Consider the following 20,227-nt stretch of genomic DNA (forward strand, 5'->3'; position numbering starts at 1 on the left):
AATATCTATATATATAATATTCAAATTTAAGGAATCCCCATCCCCGATACATACACTGCGCACCCAAAAATGAATAGGAATAAAATAGATTGGAATGAAATCTACATCTGGGTTTGTTTGTCTAAAAGATCTAGTTTAATTAATAGCAATCCTCTAACATAGGTGTATTATCTAAAAATTCACTGGAGTTCAAAGATGTGCATGCATCATAAAACATTACTATAAAATACCGGTAGACATAGTCCCCTCCTCTATGTAGTTTAGGAGGATACACTTGACCGTTGTTGATTCCCCGCTCTCCGTCTCTCTCCAAAGTCGAAGGTCAGCATTTAATAATAAGCTTTGTGGATCCGCTAAAGGTCTATGAACTCTTGATATAAACAACTTCATTCCAGATTTCTAAAGCACGCTTCCAAAACCCGTACACGAAACACAGGCTCCAAGACCACATGTCAGTTGTATGCAAGGTTGTTGATATGGAAAATATCATGCTACGTAAAGAAAATTTGTGCAGGCTGACAATAGTACTAAATTACATTTGTCTCATATATCTTTTTCCCATATGACCGGTTTCATGAGGATTTTAGTCGTAGATTTAAAAAAAAAAAATCATTAAAACGATTTATAAATTTCATAAATATTTTTTAATTTAAAAAAAAATCAGAACATTTACTTGAGTCTTCTTCACAGGTTTTATTAGATAATTATATCACGCATCAAATCAAAGCGAAGTTTGGGTGTTAAAATAAATTAATATACTTTCATGTAAAACAGTCGAACCTGATTGGTCGAGAAGCATTTCAAAAAACATATTGTTACCCTCTGAGAACAGAAAACACCCGCCCCAAGGTGATAGTATCTAGCAACGGGTAACAGTACTTAACAACGGGTGATATTATAAAAAAATTATCACATGCGTCATATTTATGCGCGAACGGTTCGCCGTAGATTGCTAGACGACGTCATTTGAGCGCATCGAAATGATTAACTGTCAACAGACGTAAGCTTTTCTGCTTTCCAGTTTACATAACATTCAGTATAATAAAACAAATATTGCATATAGTTGAGGGTAACATTGAAAATTTTCAATGTTACCCTCAACTACATGCAATATTTATATATTATTTTTCAAAATCTATTTTTATGATTCCGGAAAAAATAACCAAAAACAAACATGTTTTACATGTTCTGATGGTAAACATATCAGTTACCATATCAGATAAAACTACTTCATAATAGTAAATCATCTTATACAGACAGAAGTATTTTCAAATATTTCGTGGTTTACTCCGGTATATCGAATTCGAACACAATCACATCTAATTCAATATTCATATCAGTACATTATCTTTTAAAGAAATTCAAAACAGTTTGAGTTAACTTGTCTGCTTTTTAACATCTCCGTCCTATTTGTGCGAATTAATCTGCTGTTTCATCAAGAGCACACTGCAAACCATTTCGCAATGCGGAATTTATAGAGAGAAAAAAAATTCACTGCAAACCATTGCAGCTGGAATCTAAATTCGGAGCAAGAGAACAAGTCTGTCTGGGTGAGTTACTTAGTATATACACGCATTCTAAGAGATTTATTTGTACTTTAATTTGTTGACATGGACAATATAACGTTTTTTAAATGTAAACCTTCAGAAATTTATGAAGACTATACAATTTTCAGAGGTGCTAACAGTATAATTCAGTATGTTTGTTTTGTAACTTTGGCTGAATAGTTTACAAAGCATGCAATACACATATCAACATTTCGCCATCTTGTGGCGAAAAAAATCGTATTTCCCTACGTTAGCCGTTGTTGAGATTTTATTTTTTATCTATTGCAATCAACTGCAATAATGCTCAGCTCCAGAGTGGGGCAACCCATAAACTTGTATGAAAAAATAATTAGCTATATTGTATAATTCACGGACATTTGGTAGGGTAAAGAAGGAAAACTTGTCTATTCATCGATTGATATTTGACTTAACTCGCGAAGGGGTTGGGGGGGGGGTCAAATTTCAAATTGCTGTATTTCTAATGAAAAGCATAAAATGTTAAAATTGTTCATAAAGGCACAGAAAATGGATGTCAAAAAATAAAACCGAATCTGGACGACTCTCTTATAATCACAAATTACGGTATCAATATATATATATATATATATATATATATATATATCGAGTAGACGGTTAAACAAGAAAATTACTTGTTCTCCAATATAAAAAGGTCTCACTAGGGCAAGAGAAAGATATAATATGCACGTCATCTTATCTTTAAGCATGTACTCTACAACATCGTCATAATGACTGACTTCCTTTTTAAACATGAATGAAAATTAGTGTATTCCTTTCAGATTAAATTACCTAGCTGAGTAGCTCTTAGGTTAGCACGTCGACTGCTGTTGAAACTGCAGATCCAGTAGAGGTTTTAATTTTTTCCAGATTGCTCTCTACTCAAACTGCAGTTTTTGACTAAATAAAGTAAATTTCCCTGGTAATATGCCCCTCGAAAAAAGTGAATATGATAAACATTTTTGATAATAATGAAAATATAAAAAACCAAAAAAAAAACCACACACAAATATAAAACCAAACGAAAATACAAAAAAAAAAAAAAAAAAAAAAAAAAAATTAAATAAATAATTTAAAAAAAAAAAAAACCAACAAAAAACCAACCAACCAAACTCTGATTCTACGCACAACTTAAGAATACCTTTATTGTCATCATGGATAAAGCTTATACTTGTAATATTGTAAATACAAGATTAGCAATAATCAAAGCACCTACCGTAGTCTTAAGATTCGATAAAGAATATTTATACATGTAACTTACATAATATATATGATTTATTTATTGAATATTTTATCTTTCTATCACGTATTACAATACAAACCATCCGATGAAATACCAAAACATAAAGGTCTTTAAGAAATCTATAAATTCTAAGTGATTTGAGTTACTATGATAAAAATTTCAAAATTGATTAAATATTTCTTACCCGACATGGCGCAAGCACTCTAATCTTTTTTTTTTTTTTTTTGAAAGATAAGGTTGTACTTGTACAATTGTATTAAAAAGGTCCACATTTCGGATATCAACTTTAAATGAGATGTCTTTAATGTTTAATGTCAAAACGAAAGATTTGCCCCCCCCCCCCCCCAATAAAAACCGATTGTGATATTGGTCAATATTCTTATTTTCCCCCTTTCTTCAAAACACATAAATGACAATGATCGATGAGCCTTTTGAAATACATTAATTACAGCCACTTTCCCAAGATATGTTTTTGTTTTGGGAAAGTTGAACTAATTATTTAATGCAGTCTTAGATAGCTACAGTATTTGTTGGTTACTCCCATCATACATATTGCGAAATACTATGCGACCTACAGATGTTTCACTATGTGATCCAGCTGCATATAAAAGTGTGTCATGCCTCCAAACCAGACGCTGATTGTACCAGATCTGATGCAAGATTGATAAGACGTGCGAAAATGTAAAAATTCAATTGCAGGCATACTATAAAACCTGGCCTGAACTCATAATTGGTCTGGCCCCAATTTTGGCCCCTAGTTTGACTCGAACCCAAATTTTGGCCTAGCTTCAAAAGTTATTCTGGCCTCAATTTTGGTCTCTAAAATATTTTGGCCTCAAACAATTTCCTTTTCGAAAATGTGATTGATTTTACTGATTTATTATTGGTTTCAGTTTTTCAAATGTAGAGCAGATATATATTTCTGTTGTTTTGTAAATGAATACATATACTACTACCGATCTGATTGATTTTTTAAAATATCTATGATGAAATTATTTTCTTTCCTGTTTCTAAATCATGTACTAGTATGTACGTGAACTAAAAAGTATACACTACTAATGGAATGATTGGTTTATCATATTTTTTTTCAAAGCTATGATTTATTTCATTGACATATTATTGGTTTTAGTTTTTCAAAGTTGTAGAAAATACATGATATGTTTCTATTGTTTTGTAAATATGCACATTGAAACAACCTAAGTTTATTTTGCGTTTCCAAAAATATGCACATGGAAAACATTTTCCTTTTATCAATGATCCATTTCAAAATTTTAACAAACGGGATGATTTCAGTTTTTCCATCGTCAACTTCCCATATATATGTAGCAATATTCCATTATCACCTGCATATGGCGTTTATATTTCTCAACTGATTCGATATGCAAGAGCTTGTTCTGCGTATAGTCAGTTTTTAAATCGAGGCAAATTACTGGCAAACACGTTGATGGTACAGGGGTTTCAACAGTCTCGATTGAAGTCAGCATTTCGCAAATTCTATGGTCGTTATAACGATCTAGTTCGTCAATACAACCTATCATTGGGTCAAATGCTGTCTGACATGTTTCATACCGATTGTTAAGCCGTTCTTGGCACGCTGATTTTGACTACGGATAACTACGTTTACCTGATCAGGATATAGGGCTCACGGCGGGTGTGACCGGTCGACAGGGGATGCTTACTCTTCCTAGGGACCTGATCCCACCTCTGGTGTGTCCAGGGGTCCGTGTTTGCCCAGCTATTTGTTTTGTATTGCTTGTATAATTTATGAGATTGATCACTGTTCGTTATCTTCACCTTTCATTTATTCGATATCGAATTGAACAAATAAAATTTCATATCTCATAAAATGTTTTATATGCAAGATTTTTTTACATTGTAATTGCATAATAATTTATATTTTGCGATTATCATTATTTGTTGTATCAAGATCGGGTTCAACTTAGATCGGGATCAAATTCCAAATAATGAAATCCGGTGAAAGCACGAGATTTTGGTCATTTTCTTGTTTTCCTACAATGGTTCAAGCAACAAGAACAAGCTTCGGAAAAGGCATTTATCTTTACTATAGAGGTGTAACTTTTGTTTAATGAAAAAGTTGTGAGCATAAATTTTCACTAGCTTATGGTGAATCCTTACAGGAGTTATGAGATTGATCCCTGTTCGTTATCTTCACCTTTTCATCACCGTGTCGTATAGCTGGTTACTGGCTTCGCTTTCAATGATAAGAACAATTATGCTTGATTTATTTCGTACAGGCGCTTAGGAATGTCTTAATATTTTAAACATACTACCATGAAAACTATAACTGTATGGTAATAGTAAAACATTTAGGATGTTCATACTTTTATTCATTTGATTATTCTGTCTAAATCATTTGAAACAATCTAAAAATGACATAATTGTCTGTTCAGTAATACTGTAATGGAATATCGGATCATTCACAACATAATTGTGGCACAGAGTTCTACAGTGTGAGTCTTGCAGGAATGCAAGCTTGAGGTTAGTCAACGGTATATGGGATTTCAGTTTTTGGACAAAAATGCCACACGTGATTCTACGAGAGATTGAATATTAATTTCTATAGGAATCTCAGGTCGGTTTAACACAGCAGAATATAAAATCAAGAAATATAATATGCATAGATTTGTGCTACCTCTACAATGTTGAGATGAACATTTTTTATTCTACTGATGAACATTAGAAATACAAATTTGACATCCTATCTACTTCATCAGATATTCATACTTATCTGCACTCTGTCACGAGGGATCTAGATTTATGTAAGCAAACGTTTGACTGTGCTTATTTTGATTTTTGAAACATCATTGGAAATGAGAAAAACGGCGTGCATATCAAATGATTATGGTATTTTCACATTGAAAGCAAGACCATATACCCTGTTCTCCTTGTTTAGTGTTTTTAAAGATCAAATTTCATCATCATGATAACTTACACTTTGATAGTATCTGGATTAATATAGTGTCTGTCTGAATACTGAATCAATAATCCAATCATTTCATACATAATGTATTAGTTTTTGGTACGTACTAGAACATTATTTAGGAAGGGAAAAGAAAATCATTCTATCAATAGATACTCAATAAAATCTAACAGATCCTCAGTGCCCCTTGCTTGTCGTAAGAGGCGATTAAATAGGGTGGTCCTTCGGATGAGACTGCAAAAAACCGAGGTCTCATGTCACAGCAGGTGTAGCCCGATAAAGATCCCTCCCAGCTCACAGACCGTAAGCGCTGAGCATAGCCCTTCACCGGCAATGGTGACTTCTCCAGACGAATGAAAAATTCTCGTGCAGGACGTTAAACAATATACATTCAACCAACCCTATACTGCCACCTGCATATGGTGTTTATGTCTCTAAACTCATTCAATACGGAAGAGCTTGTTCTGTGTTTGATCAGTATTTGAATCGAGGCAGGCTACTGGCAAAACAAGTTAATGTTACAGCGGTTTCAACAGTCTTGTTTAAAGTCAGCATTTCGCTAATTCTATGATCGTAAAAACGATCTAGTTTGCCAATACAGCCTATCATTGGTATAATGTTGTCTAACGTGTTTCATACAAATTCTTGGGTCATTCTTTACACAATGATTATGACTACGGGCTACTTTGTTTAAATGATCAATATATAGGGCTCACTGCGGGTGTGACCGGTCGACAGGGGATTCTTATTCCTCCTAGGCACATGATCCCACCTTTGGTATATCCAGGAGCCCATGCTTACCCAACTCTTAATTTTGTAAAGTTGTGAGATTGGTCACTGTTCGTTATCTTCACCTTTACATAACCCTACAAATCTTTCCATTAATGTGCTAGAATGGATAATACCATTGCTGGACTTCGAAGACAACCTAATTGATTGTGGTCATTTGACTGATAAACAATTTAAATACACTAGCACCACTGCATCCAAATTGATAAATTTTTGATGATTGGTCTTGCGACCCTTGATTCTTATTATTACGTTAAAGTTGATATTTGAAAAGAAAGAATTGAGCTTTTTATAACCTCATTATATTATTCATTTTAGGTAAAATATGAGAAAAATAAATTCTTTTAGGAATAAGTAAAATGAATTTAAAATTGAATTAATTTGTTATGCAAACTTAATAAGAGGCATGAGTGCTGTGGGTAAACAGAATGATGATTGATTATGAAAGAGGAAAGTGTTCAAGGGATCCCTTCCTGACCCCAAAGCGTCCTATGACGATTGATACTGTCCTATGACGATTGATACTGTCTAGGGGTGGAACTGTAAATTTAAGGACTACGTTTCTAGTTCATATTGATTTTATGTATAAAAAGCATTTAGCATTTGTTCAGAAAATTTTGTATCCGATATAAGTTGAATCAATATCTAATAGAGAAGATTGCTGCTATTGAGTCTGTACTCGAAATTTCATTTTATGTAGTAGTACAACCCGAGTAAATCACAGCAGTATGCGAAAATACGGCTGCTTGTATTCTGTTTTGTAATTTAAGTAGTACAACTCGCGTAAATCGCAACAGTATACGAAAATACGGCTTTTGTATTCTGTTTTGTAATTTAAGTCGTTCAAGTATTGCCTAGTGATTCTTAATATTTCGAAATGTTTCGAAAAAAGGCTAAATTTTTACCCCCATGTAGCTACAAAACAGAATACAAGCAGCCGTATTTTCGCATACTGCTGTGATTTACTCGGGTTGTACTACTTCCATTCATTTGATTACTATCACGGTCATGTTGTGAAATGTTATATAATCTTGAAAATCTCTGAGATTGCACCAATAACAAACACACCAAGTTGAATAATTTCGCCAGGGATCTGAAAACCTTTGATATAAATACGTGTACAAATCGTAAATTAAATCATTCCCGATTGGGCTCGAAATCACTGGGTGAATTGTCTGCAAGTATTCATATTCATCTCTCTCTCTCTCTCTCTCTCTCTCTCTCTCTCTCTCTCTCTCTCTCTCATGTGAAATCTTTACTTTTATGAGATAATTTGTATGTTATATACAAACATGAGCACTACGCTGTGTGCCGATAAGGAATTCAAACTTTGATGATGTATATTCGAATATATTGCTCATGAAAATTAACGATTTGTCACTCATGTTTGGTCGTGATATTTTACGAGGCATATATCTTCTGGATAGGATTTTAATGATACAATACACAGGCAGGCAATGTAAAACAAAATGTAATTAAACCAATAAAATTAGATTTGATGCACTGGATCACTCTCGTTTTTCAATCACACTGCAGTAATAGTAAACGTAGAATTTTCGAGAAGACGGTTAAATCAAGGAATTAATGTGCTGTTATTGTTATGTTTTCCCAAAGAAAAGTTCAAACTGAAAGAACATTTCAAGCATAAAATCCAGTAATTAAATTAGTGTAGGAAGCTCCGCAGCTAAATTCGCAGCTTACGACATGCAAGGGGTACTGAGGATCTATTCTAACCTGGATCCCCACTGGAGCAAATATATTTTAGATTCTAAAATATTCCAAAGGATTTGTAGTAAATTTGGAATCGCAAAACTTTTCCAAAATCAACACCATCAAAACGTATGACTTTTGAACACTTTACACGACCACTCCTTACGATAAATTAAAAACTAGACTTTTTGACATCATAGATCATTGCTTCTTTAATAAAAATGGAACACGGAAATATTCATATATTGTGATCAGTTATTTAAAAAAGAAGCTTTTTGATCTCATAGACAGCAGCTGCTTCAATATAAATGGAACACGGAAATATTCATATCTTGTGATCAGTTATCAAAAAATTACCTCGTTAAACACCACTCTGTTTCTACGGTCAAGTACTCTGAAATTGATATAAAAAAGGTGTTGCAGTTTCTTGTTGGCAATATTTACGTAGTCTTTGGTGATCAGGTCTTCCAATAGTCCGTTGGAAATTCCATGGGCACGAATCGTTCTCTTTTATTTGCTGACCTGTTTTATACCCTTACATCTATATTTATTCAAAAAAGTCTACAGGAGAAGAAAAAAAATCTTCCTTTTGGCCATCAATTCCACATTCAGATAGATCGACGACAATTTATCTATGAGCAATGCTCATTTTCATTCATATGTCGATTCGATATATCCCAGTGAACTCGAAACAAAAAACATTATAGAGGCTTCATTTTTGGATATTTTATTGAACATAGATGTTAACATCAAATTAGGAACTCCACCTTATGACAAATGGGATGACTCCAGCTTCTCCGTCATCAACTTTCCATACTTATGTAGCAATATTCCATTATCAAATACACATGGTGTTTATGTCTCTCAACTTATTCGATACGGAGGAGCATGTTCTGCGTATGACCAGTTTTTAAATTGAGACAGGCTACTGACAAACAAGGTGATATTACAGGTGTTTCAACAGCCTTGTTTAAATTCAGCATTTTGCAAATTCTGTGGTCGTTATAACGATCTAATTTACAAATACAGCCTGTTATTAGGTCGATTGTTGTTAGGCGTGTTTCATACCGATTGTTAGGCCGTTCTGTTCATACTAATTTTGACTACGGATTACTCCTTTTACTTGATCACGAAAAAAGGTTCATGACGGGTGATACCGGTCAACAGGGGATGCTTACTCCTTTTAAACACCTGATTCCACTTCTAATGTGTCCAGGGGTCCGTGTTTGTCCTACTCTTAATTATAATTTTTTTATAGGAATGATGAGATTGATCACTGTCTGTTATCTTAATTTTTCATTACGTCTTCTTCTAAAATGCATGATACTATGTCACTTACAACTTCTCAAATAATATCGAGCAAATTTTGGCAAAACATCACTGGGATAAAAGGAAGAGACACTATGAATTTCGTGGTTACTGTTCCCCTAAGCACAGGATGGGACCAAAAGTGTGATGCATTTTTAAAAAAAAAATTGTTTTAGTCTGGGGCATGTAGCAGCCAAGCAGCATCCATAGTCACGATGAGCAAGAATATGTCTACCAACATTATCATTCCGTGGCTGCTGAGTGTGGAAATCTGTTACACGGGCAGGGCTGTATACCTCAATTTGTAAAAATGCATTATCAACGTCCCATTGACTCATAGACATTGAAAAATAAAATCACTACATAATAAAGTCTATGCTAAAATCCATGGACTCTTTGGCCGAGGCACTAACGGGGGATTATATAATGAAAAAGCATTAAATCTTTAAAACTCTTCCTCTGAAGATTTTGTAAAGAGACTGGATGTATATGTATAATGCCCTGAAAGCCTATACTAAAATTGTAAAATTTCTGATTCCTAGGTCAAGAATTCAGGTTTTGGGGTGGGATTATTTGGATTGTGTTGTAAAAATTGTTTATATCTTTAAAAATCCTGGTCAAATTGCAAACAAATTAGATCCACTGTAACAACTTCTTCAGATAAGGGTTATATGGGTTATAAAGATCCCCTTATCGGTCTATATGCCTATATGTCCATCTTCCGTCCTTCCATCCCACTTTACATACTGGGCACAAAATTGGCTTATGACCAGATAATCAATATCATTTGGCCAAGGTCAAGGTTCAATAGTTAACAAAAGATAGACTTGTTTATCCACGTCACACATTCGAAAGAGTTTAGCAAATGTTAATAAGCAAACTTGAGTGCTCTACCTTGCTTTGCACAAAGAACATGAGGCCAAGTTCAAGGTCTCCAGCATTGAAAAGCTAAATTTCAAGAGACATTCGACGCTTATACTGCAGAGAAAAAATCTTACGACCAAAATGTGAATTGACTCTGGAGGATATAACTTTTTAGTGGATGGATATCAAAAGTGCATGTAGGTGCTAAGCACATAGGTTAAAGGTCACCAGACAGTGTCCTACAGTCATAACATGGATTAATGTTAATGAGTCGACGTCAACTGGTTAGACCTCCTAGAGAAACATTACTTTCAAGGTAGAAGTTAATCATGCAAAAAATCGATAGTAGTTGATGTTTTCGAGTATGTCGTAGAATAAAAAAAAGTTCAATTAAAAACGCATCCCCTATCGACCGGTCACACCCGCCGTGAGCCCTATATCTTGATCAGGTAAACAGAGTTATCCGTAGTCAAAATCAGTTTGCCAAGAACGTACCTGTGTTTCTCTATAGTTATGTTTTTAGGTTCCATATTACAGTTACCTGGTTACAAAGCGAACGAACTACTACAACCTGTCCTTTTACATGTAGATAGCATACTAATTGTTCACAATTGCTGGAAATATTTCTCTCTGGTGGTGCCATTTCAAATTCTCAGAAACATGTATGCTACATTGCATGTTTTGTGAACACCTGTTTCTTATTTATTAAAGGGAAAGGCAATCATAACCACATAGTTGCTTTTATGAATAAAGTATCACTTACTGATACCGTAATTGACAGTCTTTAACTACAAAAATCCTTGCTTAACAATTAAATCAATATTAATCTATCATGTATTTTAAATTAACCGCCGCTAAGAGAGTGGTCATTGGAGTTTAATTTATGACGTCACACAGTCTATTTCGGTTTATTTCATCAACAGCACTGTAAACATGATAAGTCACGAACAGTTAAGTTTGGAGCCGTATAGATTTGAGCCCGTTCTTTCGCAAGAAGTAATTGAGAAAAGAAGACGTTCAGCCGAGTCGCAGACCAGGCAGACGGTACACGTGTCTTCATACAAATGTCTCGAACCTCAACTTGTCATTACGCAAATGATGGATCCACAGTTTACATAGTCTTTTCTTTTCAAATGACTTGGTTGAGTCGGAAATTTCGAAAAATAACTTTTTTTCACATCTCCCCTTCGCATTAGTGTAATTAACTGCTTGCCAGAAAGACATTAACTTATTTATTCGTAAGATCTACAACATGCACATCTTTGATGATCTCGCAGCCCCACCCCCTCCAAATAAGCTACATGAGTTGATTTAATTAATTTGTTGTTGAAAATATTTCTAATGCATGTCAACAACGTCTTGCATACCCATAAAGTCCAAAATAATTCCAAATAAGCCCTTTTAGAAAAAATACCTTACAGGCCACTGGTTATTATAAGTTTTGTTATAATAACCAGTGAGGGTATTTTTTTAAAGGACTTAATTAGGACTTTATGGGTATGCAAGACGTTGTTGACATGCATTAGAAATATTTTCAAGAATTTTTTTTTTAAAATCAACTCATAAAGCTTATTCGGAGGAGGGGGGGGGGGACCCAAGCACCTGTGGACGATCTTAGAACCTCATCAAAACCGGAACAGACAGTGTGACGTCAAAATTATCGATTTTTGTGGTCTTGAATACAAAAGAGTTACACATCATGGCAACCTCTATAGATCGCGGGAATTTCAATTTTTGACGTTTTCAAATTAGTACTGAAGCATATTTAGGCCATATATCAACAGAATTGTATGACAAATCTTTGTCATATGATTAATCCTGTCATTTATCATGTAAAACTCTTTTGGGTTGCCTTTCCCTTTAAATGATTTACTACACTTTTACTAATTTCGTTACAGATTTTAATAAAATTTGTATTTATAGGTCAAGAATAGCTCAGAGAAATCTTTCAATGTCGTCTGAAACCTGGGTGGACACTCTGAATGGAAGATGGACGCCATTGTTATTCCTTATCCTCGGCATAGTGGCATTTTTCGGACCTTTGTTTTTTAGTCCTATTGAATGTACGTTTCCGTCGGACTTCTCAACCCAGAACATTAGATATGGCAAGTCAAAATGTTACGAAGCCACACAGATAAGGACGTTTCGTGATTTTGACGGAGATTTGGATTTCAAGATTCCAGAAATCACTACAGCAGATGACGACTCAGATGGTCAAAGAACATTGTACCAGTATGTTTCAATCATTCTAATAGTACAAGCTCTTTTTCTTTGGATTCCGTTCATTCTATGGAGACAAGGAGAGAAGCGATTGCGTATCCATTTCATTGTCGGTTCAGAGAATCAGGGTGAAGGTAGTAAATATGTCGGAAAGAGGATTGCTGCCTACCTAGAACAATGGATCAAAAATCGAAAAGTAAACATTTTGTCAATCGGAGCATTTACATTTTTTCATTTCTTCATCAAAATCCTTTACTTTGTCAGTGTATGTGTACACTATGGATTGCTGGACGGTTTCCTGAAACAGGAGAATGAAACCAGTTTTGGTTCTCAGCTTTTAGGAAATATCAGAGAAAACAACATTTCTGTTTTCCAAACCTCACCAGTATTCCCCCGCCATTTTCTGTGTACCTATTCTCTATATCGTTTACGAAGTCTCAGGACCTATTCCGTGCAGTGTAATCTGCCATTGAATCCGTACTTAGAGCTGATAATGGCGGTGGCCTGGTGGTGGTTAGTCTTCAGTATTGCCGTCATCGTCGCGGATGGAATAGTTTACCTGTTTGGTGCTGTAATCCCTTATTTTAGGATCTGGTAAGTATCAAAATGTTTTCGGTGTTTTTTAGTTCAATTTACTTGATGCAAAGGAAAATATGTTAACAAAATAAGACTAAGGTTAGGTTATGCATAGTTTGAGTTGAGAATATATAATAATTTCAGTACAATGTAGCTTTAATCGATATCACTGCATATTTTGGATAAAATATTTTCTTTTTCATCCGCTAATCATTTTAAGACATATGAAATGTATTGTATACACCAGAAAGGGGCGGGCATGTAACATCATTTTTCAAATGATGTCAGTCGGATAAGAAGATGAATTGTCTAAATTTCTTGGCAAGACAAACCAAACACCCTCAAAACCCCAACATTATTTATTTTCACAAAACTTCAAAATACAAATTCGGAGGAGGGGAGGGGTGGAGTATGAAAAGGTCAAGATAACGAACAGTGATCAATCTCATAATTTCTATAAGGAATACAAAATTTAGAGTTAGGCAAACACGGACTTCTGGATATATCAGTGAAGGATCTAAATGTACCTTAACTTTTACCCAGACTCCAAATTTTTAAATCGTTGGACAGGGGAGATAGTCCTTCAATACATAGGGTCAATATCCATAACGTTAAGCTTATTTTCTTCTCATTCACCACCACTACAGAGATAGTGGTGGGAGTCACCTATTATATCTTTATTTGCGTATGAAAATACCGACAAATATAAACATTGTCAAAAATTGGGAGTCGCTGATTATGTATGCTGGAAGAGTTATCTATCGTTTATTGATTTTTAAATTATTGTTATTGAAGGTTTGTGGAGGCAAATTTGATGAAACGAGAACTAGAAACTTCGACGCAAATTCTGACAAATCAACAGATTTGGAACTTTGCAAACAACACCCTGGGAGAAGATGTCATCGCATTTCTTCAGCAGATGCAGTCCAACAATAATGGCTGTGTAGTCATGGAAACCATTACTGAACTCTGGAAGATCTATCATGGTGGTGTGCAGACTTTACCGCTGGAGAATCCCCAATTGCCAGAAGCATCGTGTCCCGGTCAAACGTTTCAAGCTTCGAGACCAGGCGTTGAACTACAACACATAGATCGGGGACCAGTAGTCTCTGAGGGCTACGCAGGTCAAGGTCAAGTGCCGGCACAGCAATCCATTTATCCCGCTTACCCGGCTACTGTATACAAAACATAAAAACCAGAAATTATTACAGTCTTGTGCAATCTTACCCCTGAATACAGCCGAATCTCGGCATCTTTGTAAATTACGTGCATGTTTTATTCATAAACGTCATTCATAGAAAATTTCTCTTACATGTAATGTTTGAGTGTTAGTATCATACTAGTGCTTGGTGGTGATGGTAGTAGTAGTTGTTGTTTATTGTCAATAACTACAGAAAACATGTCATTTAACAACTATCTTGTGCCATTTAATTTTATTATACTTTCATGTAAAATACTCGAACCTGATTGGTCGAGAAGCATTTGAAAAAACATATTGTTACCCTCTGAGAACAGAAAACACGCGACCCAGGGTGATAGTATCTAGCAACGGGTAACAGTACTTGACAACAGGTGATATAAAAAAAATTATCACATGCGTCAAATTTAACGCGTACGGTTCGCCGTAGATTGCTAGACGACGTCGTTTGAGCGTTTGTAATAAACGCGAGTACCCGCATCGAAATACGAAATATCGCACGACAGTGATTGATCAAATGTCAACAGACGTAAGTTTTTCTGCTTTCCAGTTTACATAACATTCAGTATAATAAAACAAATATTGTATGTATTTGAGGGTAACATTGAAATTTCCACCCCTCGAGAAACCATTGTCAACCGAGGCGTAGCCTCTGTTGACAATGATTTTCTCGGGTGAAAATTTTCAATGTTACCCTCAAATACATGTAATATTTATATAATATGAATAATGCACGAAAAGCAAATTCTGAATTCGGCGTCCTTTACGCTTGTACATATAGCAGAAACTCCCCATGATATTAACGGTCAACTGCCGCATTCAAGGTCACGGGTCATATTAGTGCAGTGCTTTGTCTACTACTGAGCTGAATATTCTCTAGCCATGACGTATTGACCAATATAAACAACTAGCCCCAGCACGCGCACGGTTGTCTGTATGAAATGTACGATGTTTAAAGTAGTGCTCAACTGGTGAAAACCTAACTATACTAAACACTAATAAATGATGCTCTTTTGCGTTCAGACACCTTTCGTTAAGGCTAACATAATTTTATCTTGGCTGTTACGTGCATGAACATGTGTTCGGGAAACTTTTAACAGTTTAGAGTTGTAAACATTTTTATTGGGAGTACAATGCAAACAGTCCCATTCATGCAACGTTTTCAGTTAATTTGAAATTTGAAATACTTTCAAAAACTATGAATAATTCCATTTAAGTTTATATGTCATGTTAATTTTCCATTGGGTCATTTAGACATCTCATGACATGTCTAAGCTCATACTACTGGTATTACTGTATATTATGTGTGAATCATATGAAACCATATTGCACATATGCACTCATTATAAACATGACATGTTGATCTAGTACCAATGCAACGTCCCGTGGTATCTTTTGCATTACAGTGGAGTTAATCATATGTACTTATACTACCTTTACTATTATTACATGTAGTGTTGTTATGTACATGTCTCTGATATATATATATATATATATATATATATATATATATATATATATATATATATATTCCCTATGTGTATTTCTGACTGTTATGCGTTAGGATACACGGTGGTACTTACATATAATACAAGAGCATATTTTACGGGGTTTTTTTTTTTGGTTTTTTTTTTATCGTCATTGCACATTGAAATTTTAACAATCATGTATGCTGTATGCCCGAGAGGGCCCTAATTTGGAAATAAATCATATTCTATTCCATTCTATTCATACTGTAGATTCCTTATTTTACTCGAGTACTAAATTATTACGTCAAATCGCGAGAAAATAAATTCGAGAGTGCTCTGTCGATCAAATGTTTTTGCATGTATTTAAGCAATATAAAAATAAAAGCGAGAAATATTTTTTCGCGAGTGATGTTTCTCGCGAAATTACGCGATAATAAATTGCTCGCGCATATTTAGGAATTTACAGTAGTAGATCTAGACCGGGTTCCTACCTCGTGCTTAAGAATAAAATACGTCACAAGATTGCCAGACGATAAAATAAGTTCGGGAAAACACCTGCATATCTGCTTTTCATTTGAGACAGTGTTTTATACTTCCAATCGTGAAATTTTGAAGTAGGTATAGGAACCTATAGGTATATGAATACTTGTCAAACTGGCTAGTTTGTTTGTTATGTGATGCTTTCCATGGGAATGCGGTTGGCGATAATGCAGAAAAGATCGGTGATTCATGCGTATTGTACGAAATTTAAAAATTCAAACTGAACGTAATGGAGATTATCGCTACTATAGCAGAAGGTTTTAAGACTCTCTTATGAGTAGCCATGAAATATAAGGTAATTCTTCCCGAGGGTTGCAAAAATGGGTAAACCCCAGGCTTTGCCCTGAGGGTGAAATTACATTGATATTTTATGGATACACATAAGAAATTAATTTTTCTCACATCTCTTATTGGTTTTGTTTTTTTGTTTTTTTGGGGGTTTTTTTTGTTTATTTTTTTTCCTCGTGCCAAGCCATATTGAGAATTTTCAAATTGATTATGTTTTCGTTTCACATTAAAAATTTGGCAACTACATTGCTGGCCGTAAAATCAACCGAATAGTAACTCAACTTTCGGGCAGTGATTAGAGTTATTCCTCTTTGAATAAATAGTATTTGTAATTTTGCTTTTTTACAGTTTCGTATCAGATTCTGTAAACATTCAATTACAAAACCTCATCATCAATAATTCTTACCTCTCTCTCTCTCTCTCTCTCTCTCTCTCTCTCTCTCTCTCACACACACACAGAAAAGAATATATACATATACCTTTGGTTGCTTCTTATAAACATTTTGTACAAGTTTCTATGCAGAATGTATATATATATATATATATATATATATATATATATATATATATATATATATATACTGTATGTATGTTTTTTAAAAATAAATAAATAATAATAATTCTAACTAATTATAGAAAATTGAAACATAATAAAAATGTTTACAATACTTTTGTGTAAGTAAACATAATAATATGACCAACCAGGCATCGTTTCATAAGCTCTAGCAGCCGGTGTGGATGTTGTATAATAAAACAAATATCATGGGGAAATGAGTCATCTCGTCAAACAGATGATACATGTATCTACTTTATCAACTGTTCATTTCAAATCGGCGATATCACCTATTTGAAAAAAAAGAGAGAACGGAAACTGTCTTTTTGATATCGCCTCTTTTTATTTCAAATGTATACTGATCCTTAACAATACATAAATATATTCTCTAAATATTTAACAGCAGATTTCAGTATGACTTTATTGAGCCCGTCCATTTGAACAATCACTCGGTGGATATGAAAGTAGGTTTTTTAAGTGAGTACACTTTGGTTGTAAGTGCCTATTTGCTGTGGTATTGTTTGTGTGTTGTATTTATATCGCTCCTTCGCCGTCGCACTTTCACTCCTTCATAACTTCGCCCTAACCGCAAAGGAGAGGCTGAACAAAACGACATAGATGTGATGATAATGCGATCAATCCAGTATACCAGTGGCGGATTTAAAGGGGGGGGGGCGCAGCCGGCGCGCGCCCCCCTAATATTTTTAAATTTAAGGTAAATCGTGGTATCTTGTTTAGAAAAATGTACTAAACGATTAAAGAAGCAATAATTTCTTCCATTCCCGGAGAAATGAATGACAAAATCTTTTGATTTCTTGAGTTACCTTATTGGGAGAACTTAATTTTTTCCAAAAACCCTTAAAATTTGCGTCATTTTACTGATTAGTGATAGAAAATAGTACAAATAACTTAAATAGGAGATATATTTCAAGCCCTATATAATCTGTAAAATCCAGGAGCTTCCGGGGACTTCGACCCCTGGTCTCCCACCAGGTCTTCGCCCTGGACCCACTGGGGACCTGAAGGCGGCCCCGAAACCCCCTGCCTCATAAAGTGGCGTCCCCCGTAACCGCAATTCCTGGATCCTCCCCTGTATATGTTAGTGGATGTACATTCACAGATTCTGGTGATAAGATATGGAATCATGATAGTTGGTGTACATACAAGCCTCCGTTAGCAAGAAATATTCATGACATTGTATATTTAAGGAATCACTGACATGGGAGTTTGTTGGGTACATTGTATGTGAGGCGATCAACTACAGTGAAATGTGATAAATTGCATTACGACAAAGCCAAGTTGACAATGGTTCTTTATATTTGAAATAAAATTGAAAATTTAAATTCGACCTACATGTACATGTATTATGAATGTTGATTAACATACAAATGTATAGCATTCAATGCTACTTTCCATAATGCCCGCCATCTAACGCTATTCATTTGCATGCAAGTGAGAGATGTATATGGAGAAATTAACGCATTGGGTCTTCAAAGGGTTTTCATAGAGAAAATAGTTGGAAATGTAGATGTTTGTGGACGGGTTGTTGTTTTAAAAATAAACACCGGCAGACGTCATGAATTCTACACATCACAGAAGCGGAACTCGAGCGGATGTGTAGGAAATGTTGATATTAAAACAATTATATGTCCTCATGCCAGGATTGGATAAAAATTCCCTTGAAAAGAAAAATTCTCCTTTAGAAGACGACAATGGAGAAGGCGAATCTACGGATGAACAGGGTTCGACTGAAACTCCCACGGAGGAGGAGGGGGCTGTAGGGGGCTGGGCTGAGAATGAGAACAGTGGTCAGAGAAGGTACATCAACATCGACACTGACGTCACACAGGAGGTACAGTCTGTCAAAGTATATACATGTAATATTATTATATACAGATAATATCACAATATAATATAAATAATATTAGTATATAGACCTAATATAGCAGTATGTTATTACTCACTTCAATAATACACGTTTGGTTTAAAAACATTAGCAAAACTTGAACTCTGCTGTTGGCCAACGCTAACCCCAGGGTTCATGATTTGAATTTGCTCTATAAACAGAGTTGTTTAACAACATTGTAGCCAAATGCTCAAGTAGAAAATGTGAAACACTTTACCTGTAATATTCCATAACAGTATATATATTTAACATGTAAGAGTCAAGGATTGCATCGAAATCAAGTTTTTTAACTTGCATAGATGGTCAATCGATCTAGGGGGCTGGTCACATTAAAAGGGGATGTTGGTTCTGTAGGTTTTGTAGTCATCATGAGAGAGAGAGAGAGAGAGAGAGAGAGAGAGTCATTCAGCTTTTTAACTCTTCGTTTCAGGTCTGTGTGGAAAACGCTTATGCAGAGGACGCCTGGATGTGCAGCCACTGCCACGGTATGATGATCTCAGTGTTTGCCGCAAGTTTCGAAGTGGAGGAACTGAGTGTTTTTCTTATTCACAATGTCCTCTATATAGAAGGGAATCATCCTCCCAGACACCACGATATTACCACGCCCGCTAGAACATTTACCCAGACTTTTGTCATCCCCGACGAGCAGCCTGACCATTTGGATATGTCTTCCATCACCTGTTTTACCAATGGAGACTATTTATGTGTGTGCATTCCCTCATATCTGAATAAACCACAAAACTGACGATACTGTGATGGTTTGTGAAGCTTTTAATAAAAGTATGATCCTTGGGACCAGGCGGGAAATTCAATACATTGAAAAAGAGAGAAATAAAAAAGGCATCCACATTATAAAACCATGACAAATTTAATAATATTTATAGATGATAGGTTATTATATTATATACCATCGTTATTGCATGCTAATGGGAGTAACATGAAGCTCTATTCACCAAGAAAAAAATATACATCACGAGAGTGCTGAAGAAGGATGTGATTTCTTGTTATTACTTACAGCCCCAAATGTCCATTTGTGTAATAAAGTGTTTATCATACGGAA

At 35.0% G+C, this 20,227-nt stretch overlaps 2 protein-coding genes across 3 annotated transcripts; both read left to right on the forward strand.

The window, feature by feature from the left end:
* The first annotated feature begins 1,359 nt into the window (after positions 1 to 1,359).
* LOC125675997 (innexin-11-like) lies at positions 1,360 to 14,515 on the forward strand. Its single transcript, XM_048913868.2, has 3 exons — positions 1,360 to 1,550; positions 12,341 to 13,231; positions 14,009 to 14,515. The coding sequence occupies exons 2-3, from the start codon at positions 12,369 to 12,371 to the stop codon at positions 14,403 to 14,405; spliced, it is 1,260 nt and encodes a 419-aa protein (XP_048769825.2). The 5' UTR covers positions 1,360 to 1,550; positions 12,341 to 12,368; the 3' UTR covers positions 14,406 to 14,515.
* Positions 14,516 to 18,846: 4,331 nt separating this feature from the next.
* LOC125677232 (uncharacterized) lies at positions 18,847 to 20,227 on the forward strand. 2 transcript variants are annotated; one of them, XM_056160621.1, is made up of 2 exons: positions 18,847 to 19,128; positions 19,598 to 20,227. In XM_056160621.1, the coding sequence occupies exons 1-2, from the start codon at positions 18,886 to 18,888 to the stop codon at positions 19,910 to 19,912; spliced, it is 558 nt and encodes a 185-aa protein (XP_056016596.1). In that variant the 5' UTR covers positions 18,847 to 18,885; the 3' UTR covers positions 19,913 to 20,227. The 2 variants fall into 2 exon arrangements, with proteins under 2 accessions (XP_056016596.1, XP_048771193.2); XM_048915236.2 differs by having other exon boundaries at positions 18,854 to 19,113.

Source organism: Ostrea edulis, chromosome 3, assembly GCF_947568905.1.
Source record: "Ostrea edulis chromosome 3, xbOstEdul1.1, whole genome shotgun sequence".
NCBI lineage: Eukaryota > Metazoa > Mollusca > Bivalvia > Ostreida > Ostreidae > Ostrea > Ostrea edulis.